The sequence below is a fragment of the Engraulis encrasicolus genome, chromosome 8, assembly GCF_034702125.1.
Source record: "Engraulis encrasicolus isolate BLACKSEA-1 chromosome 8, IST_EnEncr_1.0, whole genome shotgun sequence".
NCBI lineage: Eukaryota > Metazoa > Chordata > Actinopteri > Clupeiformes > Engraulidae > Engraulis > Engraulis encrasicolus.
Window position 1 is genome coordinate 38585030 of NC_085864.1, and position 24936 is coordinate 38609965.

The 24936-nt window shown below is 43.1% G+C and overlaps 1 protein-coding gene across 1 annotated transcript in view; it reads left to right on the forward strand.

Annotated features, from left to right (window-relative positions):
* Positions 1-24495, forward strand: part of ece2b (endothelin converting enzyme 2b) — a 132104-nt gene extending 107609 nt beyond the window's left edge. Inside the window, exons 9-19 of the mRNA XM_063205646.1 lie at positions 1362-1504; positions 3906-4020; positions 6095-6205; positions 12520-12618; positions 13230-13307; positions 17319-17422; positions 18510-18620; positions 19103-19170; positions 19370-19560; positions 21235-21330; positions 22422-24495. Coding sequence (XP_063061716.1) covers positions 1362-1504; positions 3906-4020; positions 6095-6205; positions 12520-12618; positions 13230-13307; positions 17319-17422; positions 18510-18620; positions 19103-19170; positions 19370-19560; positions 21235-21330; positions 22422-22598 — 1293 coding nt within the window. The 3' untranslated portion in view covers positions 22599-24495. The remainder of the gene's footprint in view (positions 1-1361; positions 1505-3905; positions 4021-6094; positions 6206-12519; positions 12619-13229; positions 13308-17318; positions 17423-18509; positions 18621-19102; positions 19171-19369; positions 19561-21234; positions 21331-22421) is intronic.
* The last annotated feature ends 441 nt before the right edge of the window (positions 24496-24936 follow it).

Sequence of the window (24936 nt, forward strand, 5' to 3'; positions counted from 1 at the left end):
ATAGACCCAGAAGACATGGGAAACTGTCCTTTGCTTACAGAAGTCAGCAGAAGTTGTAGAAGTCCATTCTTTTTGACAATAATAGAGCATGGCACATCCTGTGCTACAGTGAAAATGGACCATCTAACTTGTGTTAGTGCTAGCTTCAAAAGTCAGCCTCCATGATGGCATGCGGGTGCAGTAGTGCATTGGTTAAGATGTTCTCACTCATATGTAGAGTTAAATACAGTGCTGAATGGTATAAATGGGTTTTAAACAGCATGAAAAGCCACTCATGCATTATATTTTGAAGGGAGATCTTCGATTACTGCCACATAGTAAGGTCAAATTGCATTCTCTACTATGTTTTAACAGTTTGGCTCCATCATAAGGACCAGCAGGTGATAAAATGGTGGGTTTTTGGTCAAGACCTGTCACACTGTAAGCACTACAGAAAGGAAAACATTGCAAAACATGACAAGGAATACACCAACCATTTAAGCTGGTGAAATCATGTCCAAGATAGGAATTAACACTGTTTTTTATATAAAATCATCTCATCGGTTAATGTATTTAACTGTTAAGTGTTTTCTTTTGTTTTGTTTTTAGTCTTCCTCAACATTTGCTGCCATTTATTGTCCCCGTCCCAACTCTTTTGAGACGTGTTGGATTTATCAAATTAGAAATGAGTACATATGTCCCCCAAAACAATATTTTTTCTCGGTTTTAGCACTTAATATGTTGTCTTTTCACTATTCTCCATCTAATGAATAGATTGAATGTTTTGAAAATGATAGCATTTTGATTTTATTCACTGTTTACCAAACGTCCCAACTTCATCGGAGTTGGGGTTAGTAGTGCACCGTAGGGGATGAAAGACATTGTAATATTCAGCACAATCGCAAACTGTTTTGGACATTTTAAGGGTGACATTTGACAGGACAGTTTACGAGAAGACAGGGAACCAAGAAACAGGTGAGGGTTGGGAAATGACCCTGACGAGGACTCGAACCTGGATTCCCATGGGCATGTTGGTCAATACGTGTATATGGACACAGACAGGTATCTTAGTGCACGGCACCTCAACACCCACACAATCATGCACCTCATAGTGAACAAGTGAACAGTGGGTCTTTCTCAAAACCTAGGACAATGTCCTTCCAAGTGTCTCCCTAATTAGTCACACCCAGTGATTGGATACTCTTTATTAGTCACACCCAGTGATTGGATGTTCACCAAAGAGTATCCAATCACTGGGCATGACTAATTAGGCTGATATTCTTGGAAGGACACTGTCCTAGGTTTTGAGAAAGACCCAATGTGTATTTAGCGTCTGATGTCTTCTGGAAGGTCTGACCTTTTTGACCTTTGCTCCCTGACAGCTGCTGGCCCCGGCGGTGGATTGGCTGGATTACCTGACGTCGGCGCTGGCCCCCCTGGAGCTGAACGACACAGAGCCGGTGGTGGTGTACGCCAAGGAGTACCTGCAACAGGTGTCAGACCTCATCAACAAGACCGACCGCAGGTGAGCGCTCACCATACTGTAGTGCAGGAGTGGGCAATTATGTTGGCTCAAGGGCCACATTGGGTTTAGAAAGTTGACCAAAGGGCCGTATGTTGTAGTAGGCAACTTGGCCGTGCCAATAATAAGAAATGGTATATGCCAACATAATTACACCATTGTCAGTTGTGCCATTCCTGCTAATTGTATCTACATGTAGACTAGTAATCTTAGGTTTCCAAGACCCTTGTTTTAGGTAGCTTATTGAAGAATGAGTTACCATGTGAATCTGCATTTTTTTTCTTTGAAAGGCTCTGAGGGCCGCATGAAATGGCCGAGCGGGCCACATGTGGCCCCCGGGCCTGAGTTTGCCCACGTCTGCTGTAGTGGGAGGATAGGATTGAAAAGCCGGTGAGTTTTGAAAGACTGGAGAGGGACTTATTTTGGTAAAGACAGACTCGCATTTACAGTCATAGTAATCTTGTAGTTTTTTTTAAAGATATTTTTAGGGGCTTTTGTGCCTTTATTGATAGGAAAGTTCAGACTAAGACAGGAAGTGAGTGTGGGGAGAAAGATGGGTAAGGATCGCCAAATGACCCAGGCCGGAATCGAACCCGCGTCGCCAGTGTAGTAACACAGTGCCCTACCGTTAGGCCACGGCAAGGCTGTAGTGAGCTTATAGTTGGTCTCATTTCACATCAGTTTTCTCTCCTCTCTCTCTCTCTCTCTCTCCCACTGCTTCCCTGTCACCATCTTACCTGTCCTATCAATCTAATAATGCAAGGAATAACTTCTTCAATAAAGGCATAAAAGCCCAAATAATATCTGTAAAAAAACATATAAATAGAAGGACTATTTTCTTCAATCGTAACAATCTAATAGTTGTACTGACTTCTCATTTAACACCAGTTCTTTATTTGCATCAGTTATTGTGTGGTCTGCAACTGAGCTATTTACAAACAATTTGATGAGACTGACCACAAGTGAGAGGAGGACAGGATTGGATGAGTTACAGGGACTTGGTCAGTGGAAGAAGGTCAGTGGAAGAAGTTACGGTGGACAGAGTCTGAGATTTGTGGTGGTGGTTTTGATTCAAGTCATAGGCCATCACTGCTTGTCATCAAGTCATAGGTTATCACTGCTTGCAATGAGTTAGCCAACAGGACCTGCTATGATCAATGTTGATAAGCATTGTATAGTAGGAGTACCTGCAAAAGTTTTACCAAAATTGTCAAGTCAAATAAAATGGGTATAGAAAATGAGATGGCCCTCGTAGGTATACCTGGGTCGTTTATGAAGATAGAGCGCTGGAGAAAGTAGAATGCCGTGGCTGTGCTTAAATGTATTGATGCAAAGAATAAATTGCAGCATCGAAAACCATTGGATATGAATGATTGCACCAGTTAATGGAGGTCTGTGTCTTCTCTGAGTAATACTGTTCGATCTTTTTATCTCTTTCTCTCTCTCTCTCTCTCTCTCTCTCTCTCTCTCTCTCTCTCTCTCTCACACACACACACACACACACACAGAGACACACACACACACTCTCTCTCTCTTTCTCTCTCTCTCTCTCACACACACACACACACACACACACACATGCACACACACGCACACACACGCACACACACACACACACACACTCTCTCTTTCCTTCTAAGTTTGTGTTTTGGACCATAAATCCAAGTGCTGGATCAGCACCTTTGATGATGAACTATTTGTCTTGAAGTCACAACCTCCACAGCCCGCCTCTGCTTTGAAAAAAAAGAGAGAAAGAGAGAGAGACAAAATCATTATTCCCACAGCAGGCGGAGTGCCCTTTCGCTTGCGGATGCTAAAACCCCACTCTGTGTTGTTGTTGTCCAGCCAGTCGTGCATATGAGAGATAAATAATGATGCTCCTCATCCCTCTGACCTTTTGGGTGATTCCATCCTTCGCTGAGCTGTTGAAAAGAAAAGAGAGGAAGAGAGACAGAGAAAGGTCTTTATGCGTACTGAAATGGCTCTCGGTTCATTGCACGTTTTCTTTTTGTTTCTTCATCTTTTTTTTCTTTCTCTTCTCTTTTATTTTTTCCCCTTTTCTTTCTCTCCCACTCCTTCCCGCAGTCCTTGTTTGTGCGTCATTGGCTCTGTTCGGCCTTTCTCGATGGCCGCTAGTTTGTTGAATAACTACAGTAGAAATGGTTTTGAGAAATGGTTTTCTTTCACCTGAGTTGTTGAAAAGACAGGGGGAGAGGTCTTCATGCGTATACCAAAATCTCTCTCGGTTCACTAAATGTTTTTGTGTCTTGTCTCTATTTTCCCCCTCCATTTTTCTGTCCTCTCCCACTCTTACCCTCTCTCTCTCTCTCTTCCTCTCTCTCCCTCTCTTCCTCTCTCTCCCTCTTCCCTCTCTCCCTCTCTCCGTTGGCCCTCCTCCGGCTAGTCTCCTGAATAACTACATGATGTGGAACCTGGTGCAGAAGGGGGCCACTAGTCTGGACCAGCGCTTCGAGAACGCTCAGGACAAGCTGCTGGAGAGTCTGTACGGCACCAAGAAGGTGTGTACTACTACTCCTGTCTCAACTGTCTACTTTTACATTACATTACAGTACATTACATTACATTACATTGCAGTACATTACATTACATTACATATTACATTACATTGCAGTACATTACATTACATTACATATTACATTACATTGCAGTACATTACATTATATTACAGTTCATTGCAGTACATTACATTACATTACATATTACATTATATTGCAGTACATTACATTACATTACATTTCATTGCAGTATGATGGTACAGACAGCTTTGTACTACTCGTGTCTCCACTGCCCTGGAGTGCCCTGGAGGAATCTGGGGCCAGGTCAGTGGTGTAGTCTACGTAGAACGCAGGTATACGGAGTATACCCACATCTAAATTTCAGGGATTTCAGTATACCCACTTAAAATTGATTGATCCATTGTTTTGAATAGCACAAATACTATATACAGTATACCCACTTAAAAAAATGCTCAAATATACAGTATACCCACCATAAAAAAAAGTAGACTACACCACTGGGCCAAGTACCTTGTTGAAGGGCACCTCAGCCATAAAAACAGGCAAAGGTTAACTGTACATAAAGCTCCCTTTTAATCCATTTACTGTATTGTAGTAGTGCATGACGCACAGCTAATGTCACTATTGTATGAATGAAATGTTTTAGTGGATTATATAAGAAGCATAGTCATTGCATTTCATGAATTACCAATTAGTCATTAACTTATGGGCATTAGCTGTGATTGTACCAACTGTCGCCTGAGCCGCAAAAAAAAACCATCATTGACCTGAATATATACAGGAGACCACCACACACATTCTGCCTAATGGCCCGTCAGAGCGAGACTCTCCATGTATCATGGTCTGTCTGCTCTGCTGTGGTGGATTCATCACTGCGGTTAAGTTAGGTGCTGTTTCCACGTAGCTGGATATTTTTATATGTGGATATTTTTTTTCTCCTGGTTGCATTGGTTTTGCATTGGTTTTGGCCTTCTGTTTCCACGTAGCAGATATTTAAAATCCAGGTATAAAAAGCAGGAGAAAAAAATATCCTGTTTAGGGGGCTGAAATGCATTTGTTACAATGGAGGATTTATTTTTATCCACATGTTGCGTTTACACCTCAACAGGAGAAAAAAATACCCTGCTAAAAAAATATCCTGCTACGTGGAAACAGCACCTTAGTTTCAGATCTGTCATGTTTTGATTTTGAATGTCAGGAATCAGATGAATGTCCACTGCCAAACTAACTTCACCGTGATGGATGCATCCGCTGGAGATGGAGATGGAGATATACATATACACACCTCCGGTGTACACCTTTAAGGTGTAAAAGACGTGCCAAGCTTTCATGGGCCAAGCTTTGAGATAGAATTTGTGTGCACAGCAGTCTGCTGTCTGTGTAGTGCAGTGGTTCTCAACGTTTTTTTGAACAAACGCCCCCTTGGCCTCATCACAAGCCTATTGACCTCATTATAAGTCTGACAACGCCCCCCTTAGTATAAGAAAATGAAATGGACTAATGCCCCCCAATGGTAACTAAACACCGCTCCCTCTCAGCTGTATCCTTCTGAACGCTCCCCTGGGGGGCTGTACTGCCCCCGTTGAGAAACACTAGTGTAGTGTATGTGTGTTGCATTGCAACCGCCATCGTATTGCAGCAGACAAAATATGATTTACACAATTACTATTAGTGTGTACACAGTATGTGTTTTTTCTGCTATTCTGTCTATTTGTCCTCCAGCGGTCTTGTGTAATAGACATCGACCCTGTTGTTATAATCTATAGTCTCTGGAAAAGCCTCTGCAATTTTGTGTGTGTCTGTGTGCGTGTGCGTGTGTGTGTGCGTGGGTATGTGTGCATGTGTGTGTGCGTGTTTCTCGTGTGTGCGTACGTGTGTGCGTGTTCGTGTGTGTGCGTACGTGTGTGTGTGAATGTGTGTGTGTGTGCACGTGCGTGCTTGCGTGCCTGTGTGTGTGTGTGTGTGTGTGTGTGTGTGTGTGTGTGTGTGTGTGTGTGTGTGTGTGTGTGTGTGTGTGTGTGTGTGTGTGTGTGTGTGTGTGTGTGTGTCTCCCCAGTCATGTACACCTCGGTGGCAGACTTGCATCGGCAACACGGACGACACACTGGGCTTTGCCCTCGGCGCTCTCTTCGTCAAAGCCACCTTCGACAAGCAGAGCAAGGAGATTGTGAGTACACACACACACGCACACACAAACACACACACACACACACACACACACACACACACACACACACGCACACACAAACACACACACACACACACACATAGAACATGGACCTCACATTTAATATGCAGAACAAGAGGATCCTGAGCACACACACCAACACACAAATTGACACATGAACGCTACAGGTGTACTGTACAGATACACACACTCAAACATGCATGAATGAAGGCACATGCATATGAATACATCCACGCACTCACACACATACACACACATACACACACACACATACACACACGCACACGCACACAAGCACACAAGCACACACATGGACACACACACACAAATGTGCACGCACGCATACACACACACACACACACACACACACACACACACTCAAACCCGCACACAACACACACACACACACACACACACACACACACACACACACACACACACACACACACACACACACACACACACACACACACACACACACACACCAACAACCAGCCCCACACATCCCTCATCCCTCACTCCCCAGCTAAATATAAATTCATGCATTCAGCCCTGATCTTCTCGTGTATCTGCGTTGGGGGAAATGGGATATATCATTCGTGTTCTATTGACGTCATCACGGTATCACAGATAGATGTGAGACGTGTGTATCCTCAGAGCACCACCTGCCCTTGTGATGAGGAGCGAGAGGGCTGAGAAGCTCGATACTGCCTCCCTGTGGCCAGGAAGCATGTCGCATACTGTCATTTTCACACTGACATCAGAGCGTTTAAATTCAACTTTATTTCAAATACCCATGTATAAATGCAAGGCTACTGATGACAAAAAAATACTTTCATAGACTGATGATTGTATAGGTTGTACCTATATGTCTCAATTTTGGTGCAGCCAATGACTGCCCTTAGTCTAAATACAAGCTAACAAAATTTGGCTTGGCATCTCATCAGTTCTGCAAGGAGCAGTGAAAGCTCTTGGGATGCAAAATATAAAAAAGTTGCAAGATATAATAAGTCCTGAACAAATGGGCTTGATATAAACAAAAATGATTTTGTGGTGTAAGAAGCATCTGGTGCAAGACGCATCAGCAGTACAGCTGCTGTTGTCAGGTGGACAATGTTTACTGTACTGTTCTGAACAAATTTAGCAAAAAATAGCACAAGAAAAATAATAACAAGCCTGGTGTATTAATGGGCAAACTAATCGGGAATGCCTCAAGGGGCCAGGACAAATGGAACCTTCCCATTCCCATCCCTTCCCCAAGGGGCTCGTGTACCAGGTAGCACAATGTTTTTTTAGGCCAAGAAAAAGGACCGAAAGGACCAAAAGCTTGCAAGTCAAGTAAAGCTTCTTTGCACAAAAGTAGACCTGAAGTGTGCGGATTGTCTTCTTTTATACAGAAATCTCTACTGAATCCTGCACCTTCTAAACAGATGAGCGGTGGCCTATCACAACTTAATGCCAAGAAAAAGAAAAGAAGAAAAGAATCAGAAAATGATCCAGTAGAATTCAGCAGCCTTCCTTACTCTATTCCCAAAAAGCAACTGTTGCCCTGGGGCACTTTGTTCCCTTCTCCACCCCTGCTCCCTGTGTCCACTCGCCACCATCTTGACCCATTTTAAAGTGCTTTGTTTCCCGGTAGTGTTGTGAAGTGAACAATAAAAACACGCCCATCCTGTCTAAATCCACAATGGCACCATCGTGCTACCCTGACAAGCCAGACGATTCTGTTTAAATTACTTTTTAATTCACGAATGGTCTGATTATGCTTCTCTGGGGAGGGTTTTCAGTCGACCACCAGACGGGCGGTGTTACCAGCCAATAAGCAAACGCACTTGGGAGCATAATAACGTACCTCATGAACGTCAACTGTCAGCGATTGGTCAGAGCTAATTTCAAACCAGAGCTGAGCTCACTCCTCCCACCACACCAAAAATGAATTACGATGTAATAATGTGGTCTGGTGAAACCAGGCTACCATCATGCTCTCTTCTGTCTGTTTCCCACTTGGGTTGCCTTTTAATCTTGTTTGACCACTCCTCAATTCTCTGCGCTGTCCACATGCCAAAGTTCCTTCCTAATTTCCCACTTGTGGTTTGAAGCGAACAACAAAAATTTAAATACACAACCAAGCCACACAATATTTACACAACTGTTGCCAGTGTGATAGGAAGGTTGTTTGTAATGAAATACATTTTATATTTTTTGGAGCTCATGCCCAGTGTGTGGACCTTTCTATCCAAAAAGTCAGAGAATGCATCCGTGGCACAGGTGCTGAACCAGACATAAGATAACTGAAAAGAATATAAAGGTCCGCAACACTGTTTGATGCTCCCAAAATTGAATGGCATGACATTTCGGACTAACCAGAGCCATAGAGGAGGAGAGTTGCGCAAATGGAGGACCAGGAAATATATTGCAGCCCCGCCTTTCAACAAGACCGAGGTCGTGCCTAAAGCGGCTGTCTTTCCATAGACTCAACATAGAATCACCACATAACCACCACTGTGTTCCCCCGATATCCTGGATTACGCACGAGAGGTTACTTCTTTCGGTGGGGATGACAGTATGGAGAAAGGGGAAACGTCCGTGGAACTTTTGAATCAAAGAGGGCTTCATTTCATTCACCTCAACGCAAGGAGTTTACTTCCGAAAATTGAAGAATTAAGGCAGTTTATTGCAAGGACAAAAGCCGCAGTGATTGCTGTGACTGAGACGTGGCTAGACAATTCCATTGAGGACGACGAGGTTAAACTGCCTGGTTTCAACTGCTACCGGCGAGACCGCAATAGGAACGGAGGAGGGGTATGTCTTTTTATTCGGACTGATCTATCATTCACCCCTTGCCCGGACTTACAGATAGACTCATTGGAAACTGCTTGGGTTGAAATTCGACTGCCCAAAACAAAGCCGATCTTGGTGGGGGTGTGCTACAGACCCCCCAAACAAAATGACTTTTATGAACTTTTAGAATCAGTGTGTATTGACGGCAATGTGTTTCTGGAGAAAGAATGCATTCTCATGGGTGATTATAACACAAATTTGCTGCTTACCAAGAAAAATTGTCTTCTTAAAAAGTTTTTACATTTTTGCAAGGTTTTTGGGTTACAACAACTTATAACTGAGCCAACCAGAGTAGATGTGTACACTAAATCCATTTTGGATCTGATACTGGTTACTGACAGGGAGAAAATATCCTGCTCAGGGACTTTGGAAATCGGTCTCAGTGACCATAAAGTAATTTTCTGTACTCGCAAGACATCTAAGGGTAAAATAGGGTCAGGATCTCATCATTCCATAAAAATGAGATGTACAAGACAATATTCTAAGGAGGCCTTTGAGCTTAAACTTGCAGATCAGGATTGGAGTAAAGTTTTAGACAGTAAGGAACCTGATCAAGCATGGAAGTTGTTTAAGGAGAGGTTTTTAACAGCACTGGACATGGTTGCACCAATGAGAGAGATGAGAGTTAAACAAAAGAGAGCTAAATGGATGACTACTGAGATAATTGATTTAATAAGACAGAGAGATCACAATTACAGAAAATTCTCTAAGTCTAATCTGCAAAATGATTTTGACAAATATGTATATACACGGAACCAAGCAAGATATCTTATACAGAAAGCGAAAGCTGAGTACTATGCTGAAGCAGTTACAGAAAATATTCACCAGCCAAAGAAGCTGTGGAAAATATTAAAAGACATTGGTGCTGGAAAATCAAATACTAATAATTGTAATACTGGGATTGATATTAACAATACAGTTTGCTTTGACAAAAAAGTCATATCAAATCATTTTAATACGTTTTTTACTACAATTGCTGCCAGCTTGGCTTCACATCTTCCAGTAGGATCAGGGAAGTTTGGAGCCAAATTTCTGAGGTCAATTTATAATGATGTATTACCTGACTCGTTTGAGCTTTGCTCAGTGTCAAATGAAAAGATAGGGGAGATGTTGGCGTCATTATCCACCAACAAGGCCACTGGCCTGGATCAAATCCCAGCCAGATTTATTAAGGATAGTGCTAATGTTACAGGGGGCGCCATTGCACACATTATTAATTTGTCTATACAACTTGGAAAAGTTCCAACGGAAATGAAAAGGGCCAAGGTTCTCCCTCTATTCAAGAAAAGTAGTAGGGCTGATGTTAAAAATTATAGACCGGTGTCAATCCTACCAACTTTGTCTAAAATATTAGAAAGAGTGGTCTTCAATCAGATGGAGAAGTACTTAACCCAGAATAACTTGCTTTATGACCTCCAATCTGGTTTTAGGTCTGCTTACTCCACCGACACATGCCTCACTCACCTATGTGATTACATCAGACAAGAAAGTGAAAATGGAAATTATACAGGCATGGTTTTATTAGATTTACAGAAAGCATTCGACACAGTGGAACATTAAATTCTTTTATCTAAGTTGCAATGCATGGGTTTTGGCCAGGCATCATTACAGTGGTTTAAATCATACCTATCTGATAGACATCAAATTTTTGATTATGATGGGGTATTGTCAGAACCCTTGCAAATATCTTATGGGGTGCCCCAAGGTTCAATTTTAGGACCTTTGTTATTCCTTATTTATGTAAATGATATGCCAGCAGCTGTTAAATGTAAAGTCATTCTTTATGCTGATGACTCCTCTCTACTTGTATCTGGCAGGGACATCTCTCAGATTCAACACACCCTCACTGATGAGTTGAACAATGTAAGACAGTGGCTGCTAGACAATAGACTGTCCTTGCATGTGGGGAAAACTGAATGCATTTTATTTGGTACCAAACATAGGATAAAAAAGGCACCTGAGTTAAAAGTCACATGTAACGGTAACGAAATACAAACAAAATCAACAGTTACATATTTAGGTTTAACACTGGATCAGACTTTGACTGGTCATTCAATTGCAGAGAAGCTATTGTATAAAAGTGCTTCTAAATTGAAAATTTTGTACCGTAACACAAGGCAATTAGATTTTAAAGTTAAAAAACTTCTTGTGTCAGCGCTTGTGCAGTGCCATTTTGACTATGCCTGTTCAGCATGGTACAGTGGCCTGACAGTGAAAATAAAAAATAAAATGCAGGTTATGCAGAACAACATGATCCGTTTTATATTAGGTAAACCATCTAGGTATCATGTTACTTCAAATGATTTTAAGATAGTGGACTATCTGCCTGTGAAATTAAGGGTTGAACAGCTAAAACTGAATCATATGTTTAACATTATTAATGGGATAGCCCCTAAGTACTTGGGATCCCAGATTGTAATGGTGCATACTCAACATGCCCATGGAACAAGAGCAAGTGTTCGCTCCTGTAAGGTACCAGCTTCAAAAAGCACAGCTCGCAGCTCTTTCTTTTATACAGGGATTATGCTATGGAATAGCCTTCCACTAAATATTAAAATGGCAGAAACAAAAAGGTGTTTTAAACAAAGAGTTAGAGTATTTTTGTGGAATAAAGTGGAGAACTAGGTGACGTAGGAATGTGATGGCATATGTGTATGTGATATCTGTTACATGTTTTTGTTATGTCTTGTCCTCTTCCATCAGGGACCATGTTGGAAATAAGTGTTTACACTTTTACATGTTATCCCTTGGATACCTTTTTGTCTTCCTATATCCATAAATAAACCAAACCAAACAAACAAAAAAACAAAAATAAAAAGTCAAAAATATAGGACTAACGAACTATACTGCGTGGTAATTACCACAAATATGTAAACTATCAACTGTCTCTGTAATGATCATCACAACAGTTTTACCATTTGTGATGTTTATCTAAAGTTATTACTACGAACAGCAAGTCTTGCCATATTCCCTGCATTGCATTGCATTGCATTTGCTCTGTGCTACGCCCAGTTCTAGGAACTAACATTCGCAACGCTGAGCAGTTCTAAGACGTTAAACAGCTAATTTTGCTAATGCTAAAGTGAGCCCTAGCACACAGTGGAGATTGCCAGACTCTGTTTCTATATGGCTCTGGGACTAACCGCTCTTCATTACAGTGCAACCCTTGTGCAAACGTTGTGAAAAAAATTACATTTTGGGAGCATCAAACAGTGTTGCTGACCTTTCTATCACACTGTCTACCACTTTTCTCTGGTACCTGGATCACTGTTTTTGTGGATTGTGCGCACCCTGACCTAACCTCCATACACAACTCTTGATGGTTGACACCATCTTGCTCTATTCCGGGGCTGCCCTGTCTGTTGTCGCAGCCGTGTTGTCTTTAGTTCAACCCTGTTTAATCCCTGATGCCTGTGCCTGTGTCTTCTGTCCTGTGTTGTCCTCTGTCTCAGGCGGAGGAGATGATCAATGAGATCCGCTCTGCCTTTAAGGACTCCCTTGACAACCTCCATTGGATGGGGGAGCAGACGCGACAAGCTGCCAAAGACAAGGTGAGATGGATGAGTCTGGGATCAGCTCGCTATGGCTTACAACTTGGACTCTGACTTAGACACACAGATATAGATACAGACAGACGCACACACACACAGACTGTCACACCCAGACTTGTGCAGAAACTCTCTCTCTCTCTCTCTCTCTCTCTCTCTCTCTCTCTCGCTCTCGCTCTCTCCTACTCCTACTCCTCCCTCACATAAACACACGCACACATACAGTCTCTCCAAATGAATTAATGTCCTGCCTCACCACTATTCACAAAGTTTTCTTCCCACACCAATAATGATTTATTTGTTGTGTTTTCCCGTTTTTAATGGACTACTTAAAAGTCAGCCTGACCTCATACCTCCCTTACCAGTCTGAATTAATGGATACTCTGATACTGCATTTCATCATCGTTATTGTTTGTCTGTGTGTGTGTGTGTGTGTGTGTGTGTGTGTGTGTGTGTGTGTGTGTGTGTGTGTGTGTGTGTGTGTGTGTGTGTGTGTGTGTGTGCGTGCGTGCGTGCGTGCGTGCGTGCGTGCGTGCGTGCGTGCGTGCGTGCGTGCGTGCGTGCGTGCGTGCGTGTGTTTGTGTGTGCGTGTGGGTGTTTTTTTGTCCTATCAGGCTGATGCCATCTACGATATGATTGGATTTCCCGACTTCATCCTGGACTCTAAGGAGTTGGATGATGTCTACGATGGGGTAAGGACTCACACCGACACTCCCTCTTTAAACTTGTGATGAATGGAGGGGTGGATAGAAGGATAGATAGAGGATAAAGTGATGGATATGTTTGATTATTCATGGGCAGATCAATGGGTGTACTAAACACAGACAGATTGATTGATATGAACGATACTGTGTAGATAGATGAATTGGAGGATGGATAAAATTGATAAAAGGATACATGGATGGATAGATGTTACATGGATGGATGGATGGATGGATGGAGGGGTGGATGGATGGATAGAAAGAAATTGATTGATAGACAAATTAATTGATATACAGACAAATTGATTGATTTACAAGATACGTTGTTGGCATGGTTAGTATTACTCGTTTGACTCGGCTGGCCTATACTGAAGGTGCAGTAGCCGTTTGAATGACAACCATTGGGACCATGTCCTGTCTTCAGCTTTGCCTATGGGGACTACCCCCAGTCCAGAAAGTCAAAGAATGCGCGCACATTAGTGGCACAGGTGCTGGACCAAACTTAAGATAAGTGAAAAGAAAATAAAGGTCCGCAACACTGTTAAATGCTCCCAAATATGTAATGGCACAATGTTTCGGACTAACCATCCTTCATCACAGTGCAACGTGTTATATTAGTCTGGCCTGTCCGGCTAACAGGTTTGGACAAAACATATGAAATCGAAGGACATGTGGAGCAGCATTGAGCAAGGCACCTAACTCTGCACTTCAGGCAGGAGGCAACTGGAGTGGGTTACTGTAATATGTTTAATCTTACTGTGTGCTCAATGTATGTTGTGAAATTCATGAATATGTGGACTGGAGTAAATTCAGAAGCAAATTTCCCCCAAAGGACCAAAAATGGAAGTTCACACAGATCGTTCAAATCCCTTTAAAAAAAAATTAATGACGGCAGTACTCACTCCCACTGGTGGGTTTTTGACATTTAAAGCGACCACCCTTTCTGGAAATAAGCATAATAGGGCTATAGTATGACGCTCAACGTATGCAATTAGATGACAATGCCCCTGTGCCTTCCCCCATACATGTATGGCGAGCGGGTGATTTTGATTAAATGGTGAGAAATGCCCGCATGACCGTCTTAGTGAATAGCATACAGCTGGTCCCATAAGATTATATGATAATTGCTTGCTTGGATAACTGCTCGCACTGATAATTGCTCAATCAGAAATGGTGCGTTATCACTGTAACACTTAAAGTTTAACTGGTTTTAGATGCTTCACTCATTACCATGAAGCTGTGCGGTCACACAACACTATAGCTGAGTCTGGATCAGGACCGCATCTGTACCAGGGGTCCATTTCTCGATTCTTGTTGTTGCTAACCGTCTTAAGACCGTCTTAAGACCATCTTACCATTCCCTTGGATTTAGTGGTGAGCATCACTATCGAGAGAGAGTTGAGTCGCTCTTACGAAGGACGTTGCTACCGTCGTTAGCAAAGACGCTTTCGAGATACGGACCCCAGATCTGTGCCAAACCCTCTATCCTTCTGCCCTGCAACCTCATCCACTGCCTATCTATTGCACTGATCAATGGTTCTCAACCTTTTTTTTTGAACAAATGCCCCCCCTGCCTTGACCTCATCCTAAGCCTGTAAAGGCCCCCTTCGAATTAAAAAATAAAATAGACTAATGTATCTCAATGGTAACTAAGCATCACCCCTTTCATCCGTCTATTTCTCAACGCCCCCCTAGGACTCCCAAACATCCCCTAGGGGGCTCTAGAGCCCCTGTTGAGAAACACTACACTAGAGGCAAGCTAACTCACCAATACACATACTGCACATACCTAATAGTCAAACACTACACACACACACACACACATGTAAACACACACACATGTAAACACACACACACACACACACACACACACACACACACACACACACACACACACACACACACACACACACACACACACACACACACACACATGTAAACACACACACACACACACACACCCCTTCCCCCTTCCCCTTCCTGTTAGCTAATTAGACAGGAGGAGGTGTGCTCTGCTGCTTTGTGTGCCACTGGGGCTGCTGTCTTCTCATTAGCACACTTGGCCACTAATAATGTCTAACCTGCCTGCTGCTGTCAGGAAGCCATGTCTCCAGAGTCGGGCGTAACGTGTGTGTGTGCGTGTGCGTGTGCGTGTGTGTGCATGCTTGTGTGTGTTAACAGGGAAGCTGACAGGAGGGGGCAAAGGGATCAGTTGTGTCGGGCCCAGGGAGAGATGGGGCCCAAAATTGGGTCCTCATTACTTTGCATGCCCCATAGGCACGGCCAAAGCTGTCAGTGGGCGTGTGTCTGTGTGTGTGTGTGCGTGCGTGGGTGCATGGGTGCGTGCGTATGCGTGTGTCTGTTTCCACAGGTGTGTGTGTGTGCGTGTCTTTGTGTGTATTTGTACAATTGTGTCAGCTTTTGTGTGTATGTATGTGTCTCCAGAGCTGTGTGTGTGTGTGTGTGTGTGCGTGCATGCGTGCGTGCGTGCGTGTGTGCATGCAGTATGCATGTGGGTGTGCTGTGCGTGTGTGGCAGTGTAGCGGTGTGTCTGTAGGCTAGTAAGGGGGCTGTGCTGCTGTTTAATATCCCCCTCAGAGATTACTCCGGGTCTCCACCTCATCACCAATAGCACCTCCGCACACGTGTGAGTGTGTGTGTCTGTGCATGTGTGTGTGCGCACGAATCAGAGGGCTGTGTGTGTGTGTGTGTGTGTCCGTGTGCGTGTGCGTGTGCGTGTGTGTGTGTGTGTGTGTGCATGCGTCTGCGTGTGTGCGTGCGTGTATGTGCGTGTGCATGTCAGTGTGTGTGCCTGTGCATGTGTGTGCGCGCACGTGCGTGTGTGTGCATGTGTGTATGTGCGTGTGCATGCTTATGTGTATGTGTGTATGCATGTGTGTGTGTGCGTGTGTGTGTGTGTGTGTGTGTGTGTGTGTGTGTGTGTGTGTGTGTGTGTGTGTGTGTGTGTGTGTGTGTGTGTGTGTGTGTGTGTGTGTGTGTGTGCCTGTGTGTGCCTGTGTGTGTCCACCTAATTACAGACAGCGCCTCCTAAGCCATTATTCACTGACAGACCTCACAGTTGCGCTCACCGAGGCCCCCTATCTGCCTGTTTATCTAGCACCTAATGACTTCAGACAGCGGAAGACATATTGTTGGTTAGTTAGTTCTGTGGATGATGAGACGTTGGGAGATTGTTATTTCTAGGTCGAGCGGGCGTATATTTTAAAATGAGTGACGTGAAGTGAAGTGGAAGTGAATTGTATTAACTTCGCTTTATCCCCTTCATGTTGGTTTGAAAGATGAGGTTGGTTGTGGCTTGGTGTGCTTAGATTATGGAAATGCTGTTATTGCAACCCCCTGTGTGGGTTATTATTTCGTTGACTACGATGTGATGTGTGTTTTCTGCATTGTTGTCACTGTATTTAACACTCCGAGGGTTGTCAGAAGTAGACCTAGTAAAGGGGGAAGAATTATAATTGGATGTTGTCCTGTTTGCTTATGCACAATTTAAAGGTGCACTGTGTAATATTTTTAGTAGTTCATTTCCAGAGTTCATGCTGCCCATTCACAAATGTTACTTTTTTAACAGATACTTAGCACAACCATCAAATTCTAAGTATTCATTATGACTGGGAAAATTGCACTCTTCATACATGGAAAGCGTGATCTTCTTCATGGTCCGCCATTTTGAATTTCAAGAAATAGCCATTTTTAGCTGCGAAAATGGCTGTACTTTGGTCATACTTGTAAATATTGGTTTATTACTTAGTAAATATTCATGAAAAGATCATATTTGACAATAAGCGACACAGTTTCAGTGAGCAGGGTAGTTGCAATACCTACTCTGGCCACATCCTACACAGTGCACCTTTAAATATTGTGAAATCACAAAATCCTCGAAAATCACTGTACTGTTGTGGTTGATGGTTACTTTGTGATCAGTTTATGGAATACAGATGTGTTTAACTGTTTGGTGTGTGTTTGTATTGTTTGGTTGTCTAGTACGACGTATCGGAGGACAACTTCTTCCAGAACATGCTGAACTTCTACAACTTTTCCGCTCGGGTGATGGCCGACCAGCTACGGAAGCCCCCCAATAAAGACCAGTGAGTTGATTCACAACATAATCTACGTATCTACATCAGCAGAGGCGCATCGTGCACCAGGCAAGGCAGGCAGCCGCTTGGGGCCCCCAAGCCCCTAGATAGTGGATAACAGCCCACACTTTATCACAGTAGTGGCGATTTTGGTTCAAATGTTCATTATTTAGCATTTTCGCTTAGGGCCCTACCTGACCCTAGAATCTCCTCTGTACATCAGTGGCTCCTGATGCTTGCTCCTGGGGGAGGGTTCCAAGAACATGGTGAAGTGATACAACCCTGGCTAAGTTAACCTACAGGAAGTGGTAAATCTGCTAAAACATGACTCACGTCTGGCATTTCGTTAAGAAAATGAGTATCGGTTATCCAGGCTCTTCTATTGCATGATTTACCACCCCCTCACAATCAGCGTAAAGCTGCTGTCTGTGAGATTTTCTGTTAATATACGTAAAGCCTTGATTCTGGGATTTTGGAAGTTGTCCATGAATTATCAGAACACCCGAAGTTGAAAACCATGAAGTCTGCAGTTATTAAATGCATGTAATTCCCATTTTGTCTGTAAAACAAAGAACTATTCAACTGGCTGTCCCATCCTAGAAAAAAAAAAGCAAAGTCGTCTGATTGGGCAGCTACCCACACCCCCAAAGTTGTTTGGTTAAGACTACAGGCTTTGGCCCAAGCTAGAGAACTCGTCTTTTTCCGTAATAGGCCATTTCATGTTCTACTTTCGTATTCCATAACAGTTAAAGGCTATATAGCTAGAAACAAGTTGCAGACGTCCACTTTAACCTGGTTTATGACTGAGCCAGGTTATTGAAATGATCAATCATCAAGGATACATTCCTTTTTGTCCGTGTTTATGTTTGAGCATTTATCTACTTGTCTGCATATTAATGTCTTTGTGCATGTGTCTTTTGGCGGTGGAATGGCCAAATGTGTGTATTTATATTGCTCATGGCCTTTGTGATTGACATCTGTATGGGTATGTGGTGTAAATTTGTTTATATTGTGTGAAATGGTGGTATATTACAATTAATGTATTGTAATGTAATGTATTGTATGAATGTTAACTAACAGTTCTATTGTGTGACAGGTGGAGTATGACACCGCCCACTGTAAATGCTTACTACATGCCCACCAAGAACGGCATCGTCTTCCCCGCAGGGATACTACAGGCCCCCTTCTACGCTCATGACCATCCCAAGTAAGTGTGTGTGTGTGTGTGTGTGTGTGTGTGTGTGTGTGTGTGTGTGTGTGTGTGTGTGTGTGTGTGTGTGTGTGTGTGTGTGTGTGTGTGTGTGTGTGTGTGTGTGTGTGTGTGTGTGTGTGTGTGTGTGTGTGTGTGAGAGAGAGAGAGAGAGAGATAGATAGAGAACAGACCCTGCATTCTGATGACGAGCCCTACTCTCAACTCCTTCCACCTTTTGTGCTGATGCACCTGGAGAGAGAGAGAGAGAGAGAGAGAGAGAGAGAGAGAGAGAGAGAGAGAGAGAGAGAGAGAGAGAGAGAGAGAATAAATCGATATGCTTGTTTTGCCTTCGTGCAGTAGCAAAGCTATTAGGAAATTATTGGAAAAGTCTGTCATGAATTTAGAATGGAACTAATAGTGTGTGTGTGTGTGTGTGTGTGTGTGTGTGTGTGTGTGTGTGTGTGCGTGTGCGTGTATGCCCTTCTTTCTTTGTGCAGAGCTTTGAACTTTGGAGGCATAGGAGTTGTAATGGGCCATGAACTCACCCATGCATTTGATGACCAAGGTTGGTATGCATTATATTCCCCTCGAGAATCGAAACTCTCATTCAGAAGCACAACATCAGCAGACTGTCAATGAACATTACTATCGACTTCCAAGCAAGCACATCATTGTTCTTTTGTTTCTTTTTTTTTCTAAGAGCCCAACATAAAGCAGACAATAACACACCTTTTAAAAAAAAATGTTTTTCTTTTTTGCCGCAGGGAGGGAATATGACAAAGACGGGAACCTTCGTCCGTGGTGGCAGAACTCCTCGGTGGAGGCCTTTAAGAACCGGACCGAGTGCATGGTGGAGCAGTATTCCCAGTACACCATCAACGGGGAGCACATCAACGGCAAGCAGACGCTGGGGGAGAACATCGCAGACAACGGAGGACTCAAGGCCGCATATCACGTAAGATGTGCTAAAGAGGTGCTGCCAGGCGTGAACTTGGAGATGCTGAGACACCGAGAATGTTGTTAGGTCACAGTCAAGGTTCAAGTATTGAGTTCATAATGTGGAAGGCCTGAGGAAAGAAGTTCTTTCTCAGTCTTAATGAAGCACTTCCTTCCAGACCGTAGTTTCCTTAATAGTCCATGGTTTGGATGGGAATTGTCATTTCAGGTAAACTGAAAGAAAAGTCTGCGACACCAAGCTCCCGTTGCTCTTATTTTAACATTAAAATAAGAGCAACGGGAGCTTGGTGTCGCTGACTTTTCTTTCAGTTTTCATGGTATTTTTGCTAGTCCTGCACCCAATCTTTTTGAGACGGATGTGCGTGTTTTTCTCTTTTTGACAATTGTCATTTCAGGAACATGAATAAGTACATTATATAACAAGCAGGCTAACAAAAAATGTGGCGTGAGTGACTTCACACACCTTCCCAGACCTGTAAATTCTGACGGCGTGCCATGTCAGAGAGAGTGCCTAATATACAGCCAGCTCTGAGTGTGTGTTGTTAATCTGTCTAATGAAAGATCTCGGGGCCTTTGTTTTGTTAAGAGATTGGGGCCACGTGGGGCAAGTTAAATGGGAAACTCTAGGCAGCTCCTCATTAAACCAAGTGCTTCTCGGCCAAAGGGGACAGTAAAGAACTCACATCAAGACAGACGAGCACGAGCAGGCTGAATACATTTGCCATTCTCACTGGCGCAAACAGTCTCAATATTTGAACACCACTGTGTCCTGTTAGTTAAAGACTAATGAAAAAGAAACCAGAGTGGAGAAGCTCTTGGATTAAGATGGTCTTTTTTGACCTAGTAATATCAGAATTGCAAAGGGTCTGCATTCTTTCAATACACCCAGGCTTATACATTCTGTAGCAGAGATTTAGATATCTACATAGCAATAAAAAAAGGGCTGGTAGCGTTTCATTATGTTATGCTTATCTTTTACAGTGTTTCTAAATGTAAAGATATATTGTGAACTTAAATGATGCATACTGAACACTAGCCCGAATCCAAACCATTTGGAACAGTGTAAATATGGAATGCCATATATTGTTGTCACAGTTTGTCACGTTTTATTACTGTTATTACTGTTACTACATGATGTAACAGGGAACGTGAATAAAACATTACCAAAGTCGTATTTCAAACCTTAACCTTCCATGGTCTTGGAAATGTATGATCACAATTATAAGCAGGATCTTGATGTGTTTGTTCTCTGATAAACTCTGTTATGTGGTGTCTTCATGATGTAACAGGGAACGTGAATAAAATGGGTAACACTTTACTTGACGCCGGCGTCATACGTATGACATAAGTGTCATAACAGTGTCATAATAGTCTCATGAACTAGTCATAAACATAATGCCAATGTCATAAACATTTTATGGCCATGAAAAGTTGACTTTGTTAGGCCTGTGTTTGTCATAACCGAATTTCACTTAAAGATAAAGTAATACAATGTTTATGACATTGACATAATGTTTATGACACATGCATGACTGCATTATGACAATGTTATGACACTGTTATGTCATACTTATGACGCCGGTGTCAAGTAAAGTGTTACCATAAAATGTTACCAAAGTGGTATTTCAGACCTTAATCCTCCATGGTTTTGTCTACTATGTGGTGTCTTCAGGCGTACAGGTCGTGGGTCCAGAAGCACGGCGAGGAGAAGAGATTGCCTGCTGTAAACCTCACCAATGACCAGCTGTTCTTCGTGGGCTTTGCACAGGTGTGTTAGCTCAGCAGCAGGACAGGTGCATTTCACATAATGAGCCATTCATTGTTGAGTGTCCTCGGCAGTGGTGTCTGTGTACTCAGTACTCAGCAGGTTGTCGGTAGTCTAAAAGGCAATTAAGGACATACATGTATACTCTTTTTTAACGCTGGATGTTTTTTGCCTTTGTTTTCCTATTGTTGTAGTTAAAATATTGTGAAATCACAAAATCATGGAAAGTCCTTATGCTCCATAGTACTCGGCAGTTTGTCGGTAGTATGAAAGGAAATAAAGGACATAGATTGTTTTTTAAGCTTGATATGTTTGCTTTTGTTTTGCTACTGTTACTAAGCTATTGTGAAACCACAAAATCGTGGAAAGTCCTTATATCACTTGACTTTTCCCATTACGCTAAAAATAAAAGTGCTTAAATGGTTCTTTAAACCTTGCATGCTTGCTAGGGTTATATGTGGGCCAAATTTGGCTTTTCAGAGAACTCTTGCCTCATGAATTCTTTGAAGCAATGGTTCGCTGAAGAGCGGATGTCGGCCCACTGTCTCTCTCTCTCTCTCTCTCTCTCTCTCTCTCTCTCTCTCTCTCTCTCTCTCTCTCTCTCCCTCTCTCCCTCTCTCTCTCTCTCTCTCTCTCTCTCTTTCTCTCTCTCTCTCTCTGTGTGTCTCTCTTCTCCCCCCCCCTCCCATCTTTCTTTGGGTCTGTAATTGTTTACAAGGAACATTTTTTGTGCACTCACTTTCTCCTCTCGTCTCGCCTGTGGTCTTCTGTGTGAACCCTAGAGAGTGATCACACAAATCAAATTGTTTAATGTCCAGTTCTGTCATATTAATCCCCTCCCTCCATCTCCCATCTCTTCTCTCCTCTCCTCTCCTCCCTCCATCTCCCATCTCTTCTCTCCTCTCCTCTCCTCTCCTCTCCTCTCCTCTCCTCTACTCCCATCTCCTCTCCTCTCCTCTTCTCTTCTCTTCTCTTCTCTTCTCTTCTCTTCTCTTCTCTTCTCTTCTCTTCTCTTCTCTTCTCTCCTCTCCTCTCCTCTCCTCTCCTCTTCTCCCTCCCATGTCCTCTCCTCTCCTCTGCTCTCCCTCCACCAGGTGTGGTGTTCAGTGCGGACCCCGGAGAGTGCTCACGAGGGCCTGATGACCGACTCCCACAGCCCACCCAAGTACCGCGTCTTCGGCACCCTCTCCAACTCTCCGGAGTTCGCCGAGCACTTCCAGTGCCCCCGCGGCTCCCCCATGAACTCCGGCCACCGCTGCGAGGTCTGGTAGCGGCCCCCATAGGGTGCACCTAAGGCCACCGTCCAGCAGAGGGAGCAGGAGTTTATTGGTCAGCCCCAGCAAGACACACAGCTGGAAGCGATGAGTTAGGAAGACGACTGAAGGAGAAATGGGGCAGATTTTCAAGCACTGGACTATTTTTTTATTATTATTATTTCTGTCGTTGTTGTAGTTGCTGTTGTTGTTGTTGTTGTTGTTGTTTTGTCCCTTTCGACGATGACTATGATGCTGGACTCTTAGCAGTGGTGTGTGGTCAAGAAGAGTGATGAAACAAACAAGATGACTCTAGAGAAAGAAAAGGAGGAAAGGAGGAAGGGAGGAAAGAAGAAAGAGAAAACACACAAATGAACGATGCCTGTATTTTCCAGTGTTTGACGGTCACCATGGCTCTTTCTCTCCTTCCTCTGTCTCTCTTCTCTTTCACTCACTCTCTCCCCCTTTAGCAAAAGGCCTCACTTTGGCCAGTAGGCTTCTTTTATTATTTATTGTTTGCTGGACTGACGAGCGGAGAAAGACGGAAGGCGAGAGCTCTCCAAGAAGTGGATCTCTCGAGCCCTTACCCTGACCTCTCTGTGCATCTGTGCTTGTTGTTTTTTTGCTATGTGCCCTGTTTACAACATCATCTTCTGGTGGACTTTGCAAAAAAAGAAATTCAGACGACTGTGAGGTCGTAGGTTGAAGGTCGAAGGTTCATGGATGGAGCTACCGTGCTGCTGTGACGATCCTAGAAGAAGTTTGTGTTGTCACGACAACGAAGCGCTCCTTGTTGACCTTGTAACTTATTTTGACGATCTCCCAGGATGTGTTGTCTTGTTGTCTTGTCACCCTACAGGAAAAACAACCCTGTTGCTCATCACCTGTTGCAACCTCAAAAGAGCAAGCCATGTCCTTCTTACATGTACGCTATGTAGTAGGTGGCCAATATGAATTACAGGGATGCCCACCACTAGCTTACCTACCTTCACTGCTGTGTGCGCGTGTGCGTGTGTGTACGTGTGTGTGTGTGCGTGTGCGTGTGCGTGTGTGCGTTGACTTGCGCAGATGCGTTCAGACATTTGCGTATCTTATTGTTGTTGACAAGGTTGAAATGAGATTCATTTCAAACTGCTTCTTGCCAAAGAATGTCTCATTTTTTGTCTTTGTTGCCAGTAGTCCATTGGTGTGTTCTGCTGTCCAGTGTTCAATGTTTTTAATCTGTTTAGCTTATTATCCGTCAGTGGTCTCTCCGTTATGGCCTTTTTATTGTCTTTTTTTTTCTTAGACTGGGATTCAGAGGAGTCCTTCTAGTATGACGCTAGTGATCTAGTGACCTCGTGAAGACTTTTAAATTCCCGACCGTATTTATCTAAATACACAAATGAACGCCTGACTATCACTTTAAGCATTCACTTGCATTCATTTCTAGGTCTGTAGTGATGCATGTTAAGTCAGTGAGAGGCTTACGAGCTGTCATAACGTCTGTGTTAACTTCCAACTTATTTGGCCACCACACAAACGTAGTAGTAGTAGTACTAGTACTGGGGTGCATTTCTCAAAAGAGAAGTTGTTAGCCTGTTAGCAACTTCGGTAGTTGCCAATGGTGAAATGCATTGAAAACAACAAATTAGCTAATGTAGTAAGCAACTTTGGTTTTGAGAAATACACCCCAGATGCATTGACAACTTGTCATTCTTGAACCCAGTCCACTGTGTGTACTGTAGTATATGTGTGAGTGTGAATGTGCACAGACATCTTTGAACAAGAATGTAACGGCTTGGCAGTCCCACACCATTTGAGTCTGCATCGACAAGATTTTAACGGTCAGGCCTGCTCAAGTCATGTCAAAAGATATGTTCCAGATGCCACTAAACTAAAGGAGCATGACAAATTAAAAGTTTTGCTTTTTTAATGTTTTTTGTTTGTTTTAGACTTTCATGCTGCTCTTCACTTTTGGGCAAAGACTCTCTAAATGTATGTCTACATTTTTGTCTAAATGTATGTCTAAATTGTTTTTTTTAATTGTTTAGCCGTGTGGCGAACACTGCTAATAGCTGACTACACAAACCATATTTCACCAACCATGTGTAGGTCACTGCAGGAGTAATGGAGGATGAAAACAATGATTATGATGATTATGTATGCTGGTCTTATAACAAAGTTTTAGTTGTCTTAATTATTAATAGCAGGAAATTCGGTTTCAGCATTCTGATTCTGAAGGTCCTAAAAGCTGAGGTTCTGGAAAGCTGCTGACTGGACCCAGTTTTTAATTGTTGAACATGAAGTTCAAGCAGATTATGTCCCGCTAAGGGACAAATTAGTTAGCAGCAGTTGTAGACGCCCAGTTGTCTCT